This window comes from Erithacus rubecula, assembly GCF_903797595.1.
Source record: "Erithacus rubecula genome assembly, chromosome: 34".
Classification (NCBI taxonomy): Eukaryota; Metazoa; Chordata; class Aves; order Passeriformes; family Muscicapidae; genus Erithacus; species Erithacus rubecula.
This window is the reverse complement of record NC_136684.1, coordinates 186,224-199,932: the sequence shown is the minus strand read 5'-3', so window position 1 is coordinate 199,932 and position 13,709 is coordinate 186,224. Positions and strand designations below refer to the sequence as shown.

The window sequence follows — 13,709 nt, the reverse complement described above, 5'->3', positions numbered from 1 at the left end:
AGCTGCTCCTGCTCCCAGCTCTGGCTCTTCCCAGTATCTGACCTTGACTGGTTTTGTCCCTCTTGCTGTGCCCTCTGTTCCCCCTGTGCTCGGTGGCTGCTGCCCAGGGCTGTGGAACTGGCACAGATCAAGGGCTCCAGCCCCTCCTTTCTCTGTCCTTGGAGCTGCCTGCTCACAGCAGCCTTTTCCATCTGGAAGCTCCACATGGACAGGGAGTCCCCACCTCTGTTCCCTGCACTCCTCCAGGAGCCCAGAGCTGCCATCTCGAGTCCCTGCTGGCACTGGGGGCTCCCAGGTGCCCCAGGCTGCTGTGACACCACTGCACACAGGAGGGGAGAGTGGCAGGGGCTGTGCTGAAAGTCAGCTCCATGTGCTGCTGCCGCTGCTGCTGTGGGGATCATTTGTCTAGCCCTGCCCCAGAGTCAGGGATCAGATCCAGGCACTGCTGCTGCTCCCTCAGGATCAGTAAGATGGGGAACATATATAGTTTTGAAAATTCAGAATTTTAGACGCCGATAATATGCTTAAGCATGTGGAGGGGAAATAGATCACATGGAGAAACAGTATCTAACAGACCACATAGGAGCTTAGTTGCCAGGGAAAAAAAACATTAAGATATATTGCGAAAACTCAGCAAAACAACACCTAGGCCTGATGAAGCAGAAATCCGAGGCTCCAAAAACCAGCCAGAACCAGAAAAGTGGTTTTCAGGGGAACAAGTTAACCTGAGGAAGAGCCAGACCTGCACTTTGCCTGCCCAGAAGCAGAGGTCAAACAGCAATCACCAAGGAAGAAATATGGCCTTCATCCCAAGGACCACTGAACATGACAGCAGGAAGTGTGGCAGCTAATTGCAGTTCAAAGTGGGAGAAGGCAGAGATGGGTGGGCAGGGAGATGAGGGCTTGTGGGATCAATCTGTATTTACACCTGGAACCTGTCTGAGCAGGTACACACGGTTTGGAGAAGATATCCGCCCATGTGTCCCAGCTGGCAATGAAACATACACTCTACAATTTTGGTGTCAATTCCTGATTCCCAAAATCAGTGTGACACTCCAGATGTTCATGGAAGCAAAGGCCAGTGTGACACAGCAGTCCTCATGAAAACAAGAGGCCATTGTGAGCCTGAAAGGCTGTAACACCCCAGAACACTGAAATGCTGGGGGTGACAAAAGGTTCCTTCACTCAGGTTTGGTGCGCAAGAGAAACCCCAGCCAGATATTCTCAAGAGGTCAAAATGACACAAAAACTTTACTGGCAAAGTATAGAAAATCAAAGAACTCTTGAAAAGGATTTAATACATCCAATTCAACACAAAGTATTCAGCATAGCTGGAACTTCATCAACTTAGCCCATTTTATGTGGAAACCTTTAAACACTTCAGTTGTTGAAGTACCCAAAACTGTTTCATATGAAGAGCATTAGAAGGAGAGGGAAGAGAGAGAGAAATAAAGAAGAAGCTCTGTAGAAAGACACAGACATGGTAACCAGCTCCTCAGGTTCCAGTGTGGGTGAGACGCAGACCCCAGCAGAAGGCACGGTACACACAATGGGGCGAGTGCCTGCTCCGTGTTTTGAGCCCCTGGGCATTCATGGGCCTCCCCCCAGGTGGGACTTGTGATTGCTCAGGCAATCAGAGCCTGGGTCAGCACCAGCCCACTGTGTGACTGACAGCTCATCCCGAAGTGTCTGGGACATTGATCTCATCCAGCCTCTGACAGCGACCATGGTGACACTGCAGAACCTCATGGAACCATGGGTCAGTTGTGACAAGGACAGTAGCAGACCCGAAGACACAATTGAGACACCATGGAACCTCATGGTACCAAAGAGACCATTGTGACACTCTGGTGCCTCATGGAATCAGGGGGACCATTGTGAAACTCAGGATCCCTCTGGAATCAAGGGTCAAGAATGAGGCTGTGAGGCCCATAGAACCAATGAGCCATTATGGCACTGAAGGAGGAGGAATTAAAATTAAAATTAAAGACTTAAGGGTAAAAATACAGGAAGATACTTTAGTTGGCAGGGGGCTGACAAGATTCTGTGAGTGCTCAACATTTGCTCTCTATACAAGAACAGGAGGACAGAACAAGGCTTCAAGATATGACAGAGAGCCAAGAATGCACAAACTGGATGGAAGAGCGAGGCCCCTTCCAGATAAGGGGGATTCTTTAGACCCCTGAGCGAGTGAAAATCTGTATCAAAGTCTGGAAAGTGACCAAAGACTAATATGCGTGCGCAAAGAAGGCGGAGTAAAAAGTTCAACAGAGAGGAAAAGTGTTTACTTCATCCCTCGGTCCCCCAGACGACCACCAGAGTGACCAACAAGCAGCAGTGTGCAGTAGCAAAGAGATGTGGAGCTAATTTTAATATGAAGCAGGGACAGGCAGGGTTAGGAAATGAATATGTATTAGGTGAATTGTGCAATCCTGGTTTGTAGAGAATAAAAGGAGAGGTCCAGGTCGCTGAAGGTGTGCATGTTTTTGGAGGAGCTATCCCCCAAGCACCTCAGTGCTGAATAAAATACATACCTCTAACTTTGTGGGTTACAAAGTTTTTCCTCACATCAGTTTGGGTGACCCCACTGCCCCCCTGAGATTTTGGGGTCCACCCTTTGCCCCACCCAGACCTGGAGCTGGTGCAGTCTTCACTGACCCCACAGACTAAAGCTCTGGGGTGTACCTGTGCTGCATCCTCCCCTGTGGTAATTCAGGTCTCCCTCCCACCCCTGGGGTTCTCACCTGGAGTTTTGGAGTACCCTCTGATTGTTGGGGTGCCCCTTTACAGCCCCTCCTGCCGCTGCAGCTCATCTGTGTCCATGTCGACCAGCAGGATGCAATGGTGGCCATCATCTTCTCCCAGCCTGTCAAGGTGAGTCAGGACACTTGAGTGCCCCAAGCATGACTTGGACATCCCCAAAAATGACCTGGATACACCTGAATCCCCCCAGAAACATCCTGGATCACACCCAAAATCACTTGGATACACCTCTGTACCCTTTGGACACCCAAAACCCCTGGGGCTCCCCTGCACTGGTGCCCCAAAATCTTCATTGCTTTGACAGGGTAGACCTGAGGTCCCTAAATCCCCTTTGATTTAATGAGGTCCTGATTGTCCCCATTTATCTCTATTAATCCCTCCCAGTGGTGCCACTTTTGCCCCAGTCCTCCCAGTAACTCCAGTGCTCCCTCTTATCCTCCCCCAGTATTCTCAGTTTAACCGGTAACCCAAGTAATGGGCAGATCTGGTGCCCCAAAATCCCCAAATGACTTCAATGGGGTAGACCTAGGTCTGGTTTCCCTAGATCCCCATTCACTTCAATGGATAGACTTGATGTCCCAGAATTTTTGGTGTTAAAAATCTCAATGTTGGACTCAGAATTTCCAGATTTTAGGCTAGAAATGGGGATTTTTTGCCTTATGTGGAGGAACAGCTCCAGCATGGACCACAAGTGTAGGATAAGGTGTTATGGGTTATGTTTTGACTAGCTTTTTTTTTTTACTTTTTACTATGGAGCTGCCGGCTTTTTTTTTTGGGCTGTTTTATTTAGCTGGGTGTTTTTTTAGCTTTTGAGGCTTTTTGGCTGCTGCTTTTGCTGCTGCTGCTTGCTGCTGCTTTTGCTGCCTTCCTGCCCCCCTTTTTTCTGCTGCTTTAGCTGCTTTTTCCCCTTTTTCGGCTGCCTAAACTGCCCTTCTTTCTTCCTCGCCCCTGGGCTCCACCCCGTACGGGCCACCAAAGTAATTTGTCCAAGTTTGGGACAAATTTTAGAAAAAAAACCTCCAAAGGGTCCCCTCCCCCCCTTACAATTCCTTCCTTCACCAAGCTCGGAAAAAATTTCCTTCAAAAAAAAGTAAAAAAACCTTTTTATTAACAAAATACAAAAAAAACACTTCCCAGCACAAGCCCAAATTAAAATAAACTCAGCAAATCTTCGCCAAAAAAGGCAGCAAAGCTTCTTTAGCAAACTTCCAAAAGTAGTCTCCAAAGTTCAAATCCGTTTCCTCTAAAGCCAGTGCAAATCTTAGGGATGGGGAGGGGGGGGAAGGGAAAGGGGCAGTTTAAGCAGCCGAAGAGGAAAGAAAAAGCAGCTAAAGCAGCAAAGAAGAAAGAAGCAAGAAGGCAGCAAAAGCAGCAGCAGCAAGCAGCAGCAGCAAAAGCAACAGCCAAAAAGCCTCAAAAGCTAAAAAAACCCCAGCTAAATAAAACAACCCCCCAAAAAAAAAGCCAGCAGCTCCATAGTAAAAGGTAAAGAAAAAAGCTAATCAAAACATAACCCATAACATAAGGGATTTGGGATTGGCTTCCAGGAATTCATCCAGGACTTCCAAAGCATCAGCACCGCAATCGTGGAGTGGAAATTTCCAAAATTCAGACCAACATTTCCCCCAAATTTACCAGTTTTAACCCCAAATTTCAGCAAAATCCTTACTGATTTAATGGGTAGACCTGGTTTCTCTAAATCCCTATTGACTTCAATGGGGTAGACCTGGTGTCCCTCAATCCCTACGGATTTTTAATGAGGTAGACCTGGTATTCCTATATTGCCATTGATTTCATTAGAAATATCTGATGCCTGAAAAATCCCTATCAGGAGATTAATATCACAAGAGATGGGGAAACTAAGAGATGTTGCAAAGGAGGGTTTATTACTTCATGGTGTCCCAGTCTGGGGTTTCTCCTTTGCCCCGAGATCACCCCAGAGGGACACGAAGGTGGTTCAAACCCTGCTTTTCTCTGAAGCCGCTGAAGAGAGATTGCTGGAGACGGTTTTCTCTTTTTCCAAGGATTGTTTATTATTTCTTATCTCAGGCATGTTTTGCCTGGCCAGCAGCGGTCTGCTAAGCCTGGCATCCATGGTGGAATCTGCCTCGTGAAGGCAGGGCTTATTTTATATAGTTTGTACTACGTATTACATGTTTACAAAATTTTCCCAATACAATACAATTTTATTAAATGGTCCAGCCCTGACCCCATCCAATCCAAGAGTGCCAATGTGTCACCCAACATGGATGACATGGAGAAGAAGGAGGAAAAGGTGTCCACCCCCCAAATTCTCCATCTTGGCCACGTGTCCCTTATCATAAACATTCCCAAAAGTCTATTTATCTACATTCTAGCAATCTAATCTACACTTCACTAACTTTGGCAGCTTGTTTCCATTCTCTTTGTGCTGACAACTTCCCCCAGGGGTTAGAATTCAGCACCTGTGACACCAGGGTCTTACTCAGAGTCTTTGAGACCCTTGCCAGGGGGGTTTTGAGACTCCCAAGGAGGCCAGGGTTATGCCCTGGGCTCCTACACATGGCATCAGTCTTATAGAAAGGTGTGACATTAAATTGTGTTACATTCAACACCATGACATCAGAAGCTGTCTAATTCTTAGTTACAATGCCTGATGTTAGTTTTTTAGCCAATCACAAATTTTGCTAGTGTCTTTTTACACCAAACATTAATTGCTTTGCTTTTCTTGGCTTTCCAGCAATATGTAATTTTTTCAACCAATCATAAAACACTTCACAAACCTACATTAATATATCTTTAAGTTCTAACTAGCTTTGTAATAGGCCCTATTGCTAAACTTTAAAATCTTTTAATATCTTACTTAATATATTGCTTTACTTACATAATACATATTTCTGTTTGCTTAAAACATATTTCTACTTAAACTACAAACTTCTATTCCTGTTTTATGCCTATTTTACTTTTAATGCTCTAATTCTTCAAGCCTTCTCCAAAGTCTTAGCTCAGACCTTGCATCCATCTCTGTCTCTGAGCCTGTGTGCACCAGGCCCTGAGAGCTGCCTGCATTTCCCACACCACCTGTCATCTCTACCTCCAATTTCCTGCTCTAACTGAAACCTGGGGACACTTTCTCAGTCTTGTCCCTCAGTGGGACCCATGAATGGTATCAGAAACTTTGGAGTTCAATTATGAATGAATTCTTGAGAGGTTTCCTAACAAACCATGTGCTGCCTTGGTTTCCCTCTAGTGTGGTGCAGTTCATTCAGAAGGTTTTCAACTCCAGTTATGGAGAAATATATCAAAGAGATTCTTAGAAATATCCATTCCTATTTTGAAGGGTGTATCAATTCCTATTTTATTACTGTTGTCTTTAGAGCAGAGGTGATTGCAGCATTCTGTGGTTGATCTTGGAGAGAAATGGATTTGTAAAGGAATCTCAAAGCCTGGCTGAAAGCTCACACAGTCTTGTATATCTGTAGGCAAACTGAGGTAAGGTGTGCTAACTTCAAAAGGCCATAGAATACATAAGACATTGTTGAGAGAGAGACTGAACTAGAAACAAGTTTCAAACTATGGCCATGCAAAATGATCTGATATTTTTGAGAATTAGAACTGTGAAAGATGCATTGTGGCAAGACCATGTAGGGCAAAATAATAGGTCATTGGTGATAGAAATGTTAGCATCAGTGTGTGGCTAAAGCTAACAGGCTGAAAAACATTTCCAAGGTATTGTTACTGGGAAATAACTTGACTTTTGGTAGAATGGCATTGAATTTTATACCTTTTATGCTTCAGCCTGCATCAAGACTAATAATGGAATAAAATCTTTTAAAATGTCTCTCAGTTGCCCTGTCTCTGGAGAGCTGGGATTTCCCAGCAGTGCTGAGTCCCTAGACATCAGTCCCTGAGAGAGTGCTTTCAAAAAATCTTCTCAAAACTCAAAGTCAGATTCAAACTCGAAAATTTAATGAAGTTTAATGGATTCCACTGAGGGACACAACTGAGAAAGTGTCCCAAGGTTCCAATCAGAGCAGAACAGTGGAGACACTGATGACAGGAATGGACAAACAAGGCAAAGGTGTCTCTGATGCTGAGCAAACCTGGATGTGTTTCAGGAATGCAAAGGGTCAAGGCCTGAGCCCCAGCCCCTGGCAAGGCACATCCCTCCCTCATTGCTCAGGGCTCTTCCTGGGGCACTGGGCTCTGGGGATGTGCAATGCCAAGGGCAGGACTATGGGGCGGCCCCTGCCAGGCTGCTGAGCAGGGTCAAGGAGGCAATGGGGCCCCAGCACAGCAAGGCTCACTTGTCCCCTGCAGGCCTCAGGCCCAGGGCCAGCAGCCATGGCCCAAGTGCTGCAGCAGTTGGCTCTGGCAGGGCCTTTCAGCTGCTGCCCATCCCTGTGCCCTCTGCAGCCCAGGCTGTGCTACGGTGTCCATGCCCTGCGCCTCTGTCCCTGCAGGCTGTTGGCATCCCCCGGCTGCTCCACCTCACTGCCCCTTCCTTTGCAGACAGCTCTGTGTCCTGGAAAGGAGAGGCACCATGAAAAGGAAAGCAAGAGCCCCCATTCTGCCGTGAGTTTTGCCATAGGGATTACAGTATGGAAATTTGATGACTGGCCAGCAGCAGAACTGCTCTTTCGGAGTCATCTGGGATGGGTTCAAGCCCGTGGCTCCACGGGATGCATCTCTTGACACACCACTTGCCTTTCTTACCTCCGCTTCCTTCTTGCTTTCAGACAAATCAACGTTGGCAGTGACTTTCAGGCCGAGCTCCCTGAGCTGCAGAGCAGACCGCCAAGTGATGACGAAGAGCCTGCATCCCTGGTCTGGAAGCCCTGGGGGAATGATGACTCTGACATGGACAAACCTGACAGAGGTGGCTGCCCAGCTTTTCTTCCACCCCTGAGATATCTGCATGTGTAAAACTCTCCTCTTTTGGTGAAAAGGCAGCTTTGTGCATGCTATGCTTTTCTCCTTGTCGCAGCAATCGTCCCACGTGGCCATGTTAGAGGCAAGGAGAATGCTCTGTTTGTGCAGCAGAGCAGGAAAATGAACAACTTTCCTGTTCTCAAACTTGGTTGGCACCATTTTCCACTGGAAGAAGGGAGATTGGCAAATGCCTCATTTTAGAGAATATGGTTTGAATGGAGAGCCAGCACTAAAAAGGCCCTTGCTTCAGCTGCCCCTTTCTTTGCTCTCCTTTTCATGCTCTCCAACCTGCTATCTTCCGCTCCTGTGCTTTCCTTTTCCCTTGTATCTCATCCTTTCCCCTTCCATGGCCCAAGCCTGACTTGCAGTGGGATTTTGTTGTGCTTGCAGTAAGAGAACTGTTGGACATGGCCAGCTCCCGTGGCTTTCCCAGGGCAGCAGCTAACCTGGAGCTCGCCCTGCACTGCCTGCACCAGGCACGCGGCAGCATTCTGGTAAGGAGTGGCTCTTTGGGCACAGGGAAGAGGGAACAGGGAAGAATTACTAAGGCCTGGCCACTGGGACAGCCTTTCCTGGCTGCTGCTTGAAGAGCAGAGTTAAGAAGAAGCACAGCTGCCTGCTTTGTCTCCTCCACCTGTGTCAGGGATCAGCCCAAATGGCTCCGGCAGGGACAACATCTCTCCTGGAGGCACTGGCCCAGGGTCCCACAGCCTGCTGCCTTGCAAATCTTCGGGAGATCTTGGTTCTCCAAGACATTTTGGGGTGGATTGAGGGAAAACTCCCAGAAGCCTCAGCAAGCTGAGACAATTCTGGGTGCAGGAGGAACAAAATGCTGGAGTTGGTGAGCCACATGCCACTCTTGGGGAGCACGACTAAAGGACTGGGTAGCAAAAACAAGGGATTGGCAGCAAATCACAAGGTTTGACCAATAAGAGATCCAGTGGAAGGAATGCCTGAAGAGGCAAAGTAGATGAAAGGCAGAGTTTATGTTTCTTGGCTCTTTTCCATGTGGTGGGGCAGCTGAAGCCTGTGTCCCTTTGATCTTGCAGGAGGCTCTGGAGATGTTGCTCTCAGGGGGACCTCCGACACCTCAAGGCCACCCCTTAGCTGATTACCATTATGCAGGTAAGCAAAGCAGAGCTTGTTCCTTCACTCACAGATACTGCCGTCCCCTTAGCTGCCATGTCAGGCATTTACACTTAAACGGCAACACCTGCACAAGGTCTCGTCCTCTCTGGGGGCGGGGAAAGCAGCAGCATCTAGTCCTTCAGCCTGACTTCTTTCCCGTGCTTTTTGCCCTGGGCAATGCCTGCTCTTGCCTTCCTTACTTTCTGTGGGAGCAGACATGTGCACAGGTGAATGATGGATAGTGCCGATTGCCTCTTGGTGGCCAGTGGGATCTACCTCAAGTGGCAAGAAGCATCAATTTACTTGCTGCTTTTATTTGCCAGGCTCTGACAGATGGACACCTGAGGAGAAGGAGTCCTTCCAAAAGGCTTTTCACACATATGGCAAGGATTTTCATCTCATCCAGAAGCAGGTAAAGCCATAGGACGTTCTTTACACTGGCAGGTCATAAGAGGGAATGTTGCTTATTTCTGCTTCCAAATACTGCAATTCAGTCTCGCTCTTCTCCTAGATGAAAAATATTGGAATAATAAAGATATGGGGCATCTCTTTTCCTGCAGATGAAAATCCTGTGTGAAAGCAGTGATTGTGCCTCTCCAGCCCTTTCCTCCAAGCTCTTTTGGAAGACACAGGTTTATTCTGTCACATTTGTCACATGCTTGTGCTGCTGCTTCCTCAACATATTGTGCCGGGACGACTGGAAGGGAAAGAAAAACTGTGCTGGGTGGATTTGTTGTTGATCTGTGCATCACATGTGTTATGCATTACACAGCATAATACATGGCTTTCCACGTGGCAGAATGCCTCTTTTACTCCCTATTTATTTCATTCTATGCCCTACTCCACTTACTCCATGCTTTTACTTCCTCCTTTACCCCATCCTCTTCTTCTTCTCCCACCCACACTACAGGATGGCCATTTCACAATCCTTCTTTTTCTTTCCACAACACATTCCAAGTAAGACTGTGGCACAGTGTGTGGAATACTACTACTCCTGGAAAAAAGATCACAGACTTGCCTGCACTCTTGCCTAGGTGAGTGGGAAGAAAGTCAAGACAAACCAGCAGTGTCAAGAAACTGAGAGAAGGGGACAAAACCTGCTGGCGAGCCATGTGAGACGCTGCTCTGCCAGGTCCCGTGCCCTGGGAAAGGCACAGCAGATGCTGCCATGATCTTCATTGTGCTGTTGTTCTGAAGTAGGGAATTCTGGAGCACCCCTTTGACCCAAAAAAGCAGCACCTTCACCAAAATTGGCTTTGACTCTCTGTAGACTGCTTTCTCAGGGGCTGGCACCCTTGCTGATGCCAATCAGATCCTTCATTTCCCACCGCTGCCTAACATCTCCAATCCTGGCTGCGTTGATGGAGATGCTGCAGATTTTCAGGGATCTTTCGCAGCATCCCAGCAGACTCCCCAAAAATGACCTGCCGGTGCTGTGCCTCCACTCCAACTATTCTTACAGGAAAACTCGATTTTGGTTCACAGAGAGAGAGATCATTTAGGGGAATAGAAACTGGGTAACCATGGGTCTTCACTAATTGGACTGAATTGAAAATCCATTCCATAGGTATTTGTGGAGGAAACATAGGGATAGAGAGATGTTAGGCAGAGAGGTATATTAAAAAAATGTAGATCTGAAGACACGCACATATTTAAGCCAGGCCTGTGGGCAGTAGAGAGGAGGTGTTTTTTCCTGCAAGGTGCTGTGTTGACACCCCACCAGCACAGCCCACCTCCAAATCCAGGCATTTTCTCAGCTTTTCAGGGTTTGGAGCAATTTCCTTAGGCCAAAAGATTTTTGCGCTAGACGCTCTGATTTCCATCTTTGTGGGAGGAAGGAAATATTGATGAGGATCCTTTATTTTCCAGACGGTGGGTGAAGCAAAGAGGAGCCAAAGCCCTCCCAGAAAGGAGCATGGGGAGACAGGCAAGAGAAGGTGCAAGAGGGCCTGCAAGGCGGAGTGTCCCTGCTGCAAACCGGCCCAGCCGCCCCGCTCGGCGGGAGGCCCCTTTCCCTGCAGGCAGTTCCAACAGTGCGCAACTTCTTCCTCTCGCTGCTCACAGGCCGGTGCCCTGGCACTAAAACATGCTGGCCCTTCCCAAAGGCACCACGGAGCAAGCCCAGGGCACTTGGAGGATGGCCCCTTGCAGCGGTGCTCAATGTGCTTACAGCCCGCTTTAAACCCAAACTGCTCACTTAAAGCCCAGCATTCAGACTGAAACCTTGCCATGCCCCAACAAGGCACAGCTCAAACAAGTAGGAATAGGCACACGAAAGCTTGCTTGGATGCTGCTGCTGGAATTCAAAAGAGGTTGAGGCAAAAAGAGAAAGAAATCGCAAGGAACTGAAACAACAAAGATTCATGGTGCTGAAAAATTCACATAGGTGTCTCAGCCTGGAAAGACAGAGAAATACATAGAGAAATGGAAATCTGGGAGATGGGTTTAATGGTGCGTATTGAATGAACAATGGATGGTTTGTTTCCTATCTTCCAGGGTGTTTGCAACCATGAAGGAAAGGAACGCACACAGGAGAAGACATCGCCCAGGGAAGGAAGCAGAGCCTCTGGCTAAGAAGAAAAAACCAAATTAGCCCTGCAGCTCTCCAGGCCTAGCAAGAGTTAGACGTCAAGAGGACTAGAACAAAATAGGATGATTTCCAAAGATTTTAGGCTGCTTTATTCTACTCTTTAGTTTACTAGATAGGCATTTCTCAATTGATTAGCTAAGATTTGTTAGTATTATTAGAATTTGATTAGTAGTATTAGATTTATCCGTAAATGTAAGAGGTTTGGTGTTGTTGGCTATGCTCCTTCTTTCCTCATTTAGTCTGTGTTAAGAAAAAAGGTGTCTTGTTCATGAAACCAAAGTTTGTTAAATTTTGTCTTTTGTCTGTATGAAATCCTCAAGCAATGTTTGTTCCATTTGTTTGGTGTTACAAACACAGCCTTTGCCCCGAGGGAAGAATTTGGGCACGTGCCTCCTCCCGCAGGCCCAGCCCCTTGCTCAGCTGGCGGGACTTACAAAGGTGTGTCCCCATTCCTGGCAATGGAATAACGGTGGGGTTTTATCCTTTGATTCCTGAAAATCTCACCTGGGACTGCAAAGGGAGGCTTTGTTTAATTCAGGTAATTGGGTCTAAATGACTTGGCCTTGTCTCACTACGCTTGCAGGAATAAAAGCTGCGGGCTTTAGTCCTTTAACCAGCAACAAAGCTTTCTTGAGTTTTGGTGCACAGATGGACTTGGCCATCCAAGGACATCCAAGGACTTTTCTAACCTCTCTGATTATCTAACATTAATAGCCACATGCACTAAAAAGAAAGCAGTATTTCAGTTCAATTTCTCCTGAAAGGACCAACCTCCCATCTGGGCCTCGAGCAACCTCCTCATCCGAAGCAAAGCGCTTGTGAACATTACCTCTCACTTCTCACAGCTTTGGCATCTGCACCAAAGAAGCATCAAACTCGCCCCTTTAGCTGTCCCAGGAAATGGCATTCCCTGGCCAGGCTTTGGGAGCAGGGGCTGGGGAGCACGGAAGGAGGGCTGGCAAGGCAGGGGCAATTGCCAGGCTGCTTCTGGGACACTGACACAAGCTTGCCCTTGTCTGATGCAGCCAGGCAGAATTTGGAGCCTACAAAGTATTGGCTTTGCAGTGAGCCTTGTTACAGCTGCCCCCTCCCTTTGCTGCTGTCTGTGTAACAAGCAGCCTGGGAAGGACGCAAGATTTGCTTTACTTCACCTCAGGCAGGAAAGCAACCAAACCTGCTGGGTTTTGCCATATCTGGGACATAAGTAGGAAAACAAATGGGAAGACCATTGGTGTGAAACAGCAATTCTGTTACTGTTAGTCTCCTAGAGGAATCCAACAGGCTTTTGAGATGAACATTTGGCTCCTTCAAGGGAGCGGGAAGAAAGACCTAGGAATTCTGCATCAATCCCTTGCTAAGGAATTGCTGCTGGCCTGTCCCCATCATTTCACCTGGAAAACAACCTGTTGCTCCAAGGAATGAGTGTTGAGCTGAGAGACCAGCTCAGGACCCCAAAGGAGGGAAAACCCCAGGCAACATTATTAGGCACCAGACATTTTAGAAAGGGGCAGCACGAATGCCTCCACTTTGAGAGAAAGCTTTGGAGTTGGTTCTCCACAGAACAACTTGCAATTTCTTGCTCCTCTCAGAGCCAAAAGAGAGCCAGCAGCACGAGTCCTTCTGCTTCTCCATGAAACAGGGGATTGAAGGGTTAAATAGAATGAAGAGTAGAACATATGGTGTCAATTATTTAAGGAATGCACATAGGAGACCCCTGATGTATAGATCTTGCTGGGCTTTCAAAATGAAGGGGGTCCCTCTTCGTAAAAGTGCAGAGTCTGCAAAATATCACAATACAGAGACTACAGCGCATGCATAGAAAGACAAGGTGAGAAGTTCAACAGCGAGGAAGACTGCTGTTCTTCATCATTTCCAGCCCACCAACTCATCTAGAGACCACCGACCCAATAAACTACGCAGCCGCAATGGATATGCAGCTGATTTCCATACGGAGCGGGGAACAGGCGGGGCAGATAATCAATATGTATAGGTGATTTAGAATATGCATGAACTTCCTAGATAAATAGAAGAGTAGAAATCATGTAAGATACGCAGGATTTGGGAAGATGCTCTCCCCCTACGTCCAGCGCTGAATAAAATACGTACCTACTCCACAACTTTATAGGTTGTGAAGTTTATTTCTGTGCTTCATTTTGGCACCCCAGATGGGACCTTGCTGTCTGTCTGCAGGATCGGGCTGAGGGCGGACAGCTTCACGGCGCGCCCTGGGATTTCCTGGGGGAGATGCAAACCCCGGCTCGCTTACTGCAGTGACAGCAAGGACCACTAGCTGGCGGATGAAACGGTGCGTATTAAT

General features: G+C 47.5%; 1 protein-coding gene across 1 annotated transcript; it reads left to right on the top strand.

Moving 5' to 3' along the window:
• Positions 1-1,480: 1,480 nt before the first annotated feature.
• LOC306814031 (zinc finger protein 541-like) lies at positions 1,481-9,226 on the top strand (the record flags this gene model as incomplete). Its single annotated transcript, XM_079329734.1, has 7 exons — positions 1,481-1,540; positions 2,791-2,874; positions 3,209-3,225; positions 7,482-7,621; positions 8,065-8,168; positions 8,724-8,799; positions 9,126-9,226. The coding sequence occupies 7 exons, from the start codon at positions 1,481-1,483 to the stop codon at positions 9,224-9,226; spliced, it is 582 nt and encodes a 193-aa protein (XP_079185860.1).
• Between the last annotated feature and the right edge of the window lie 4,483 nt (positions 9,227-13,709).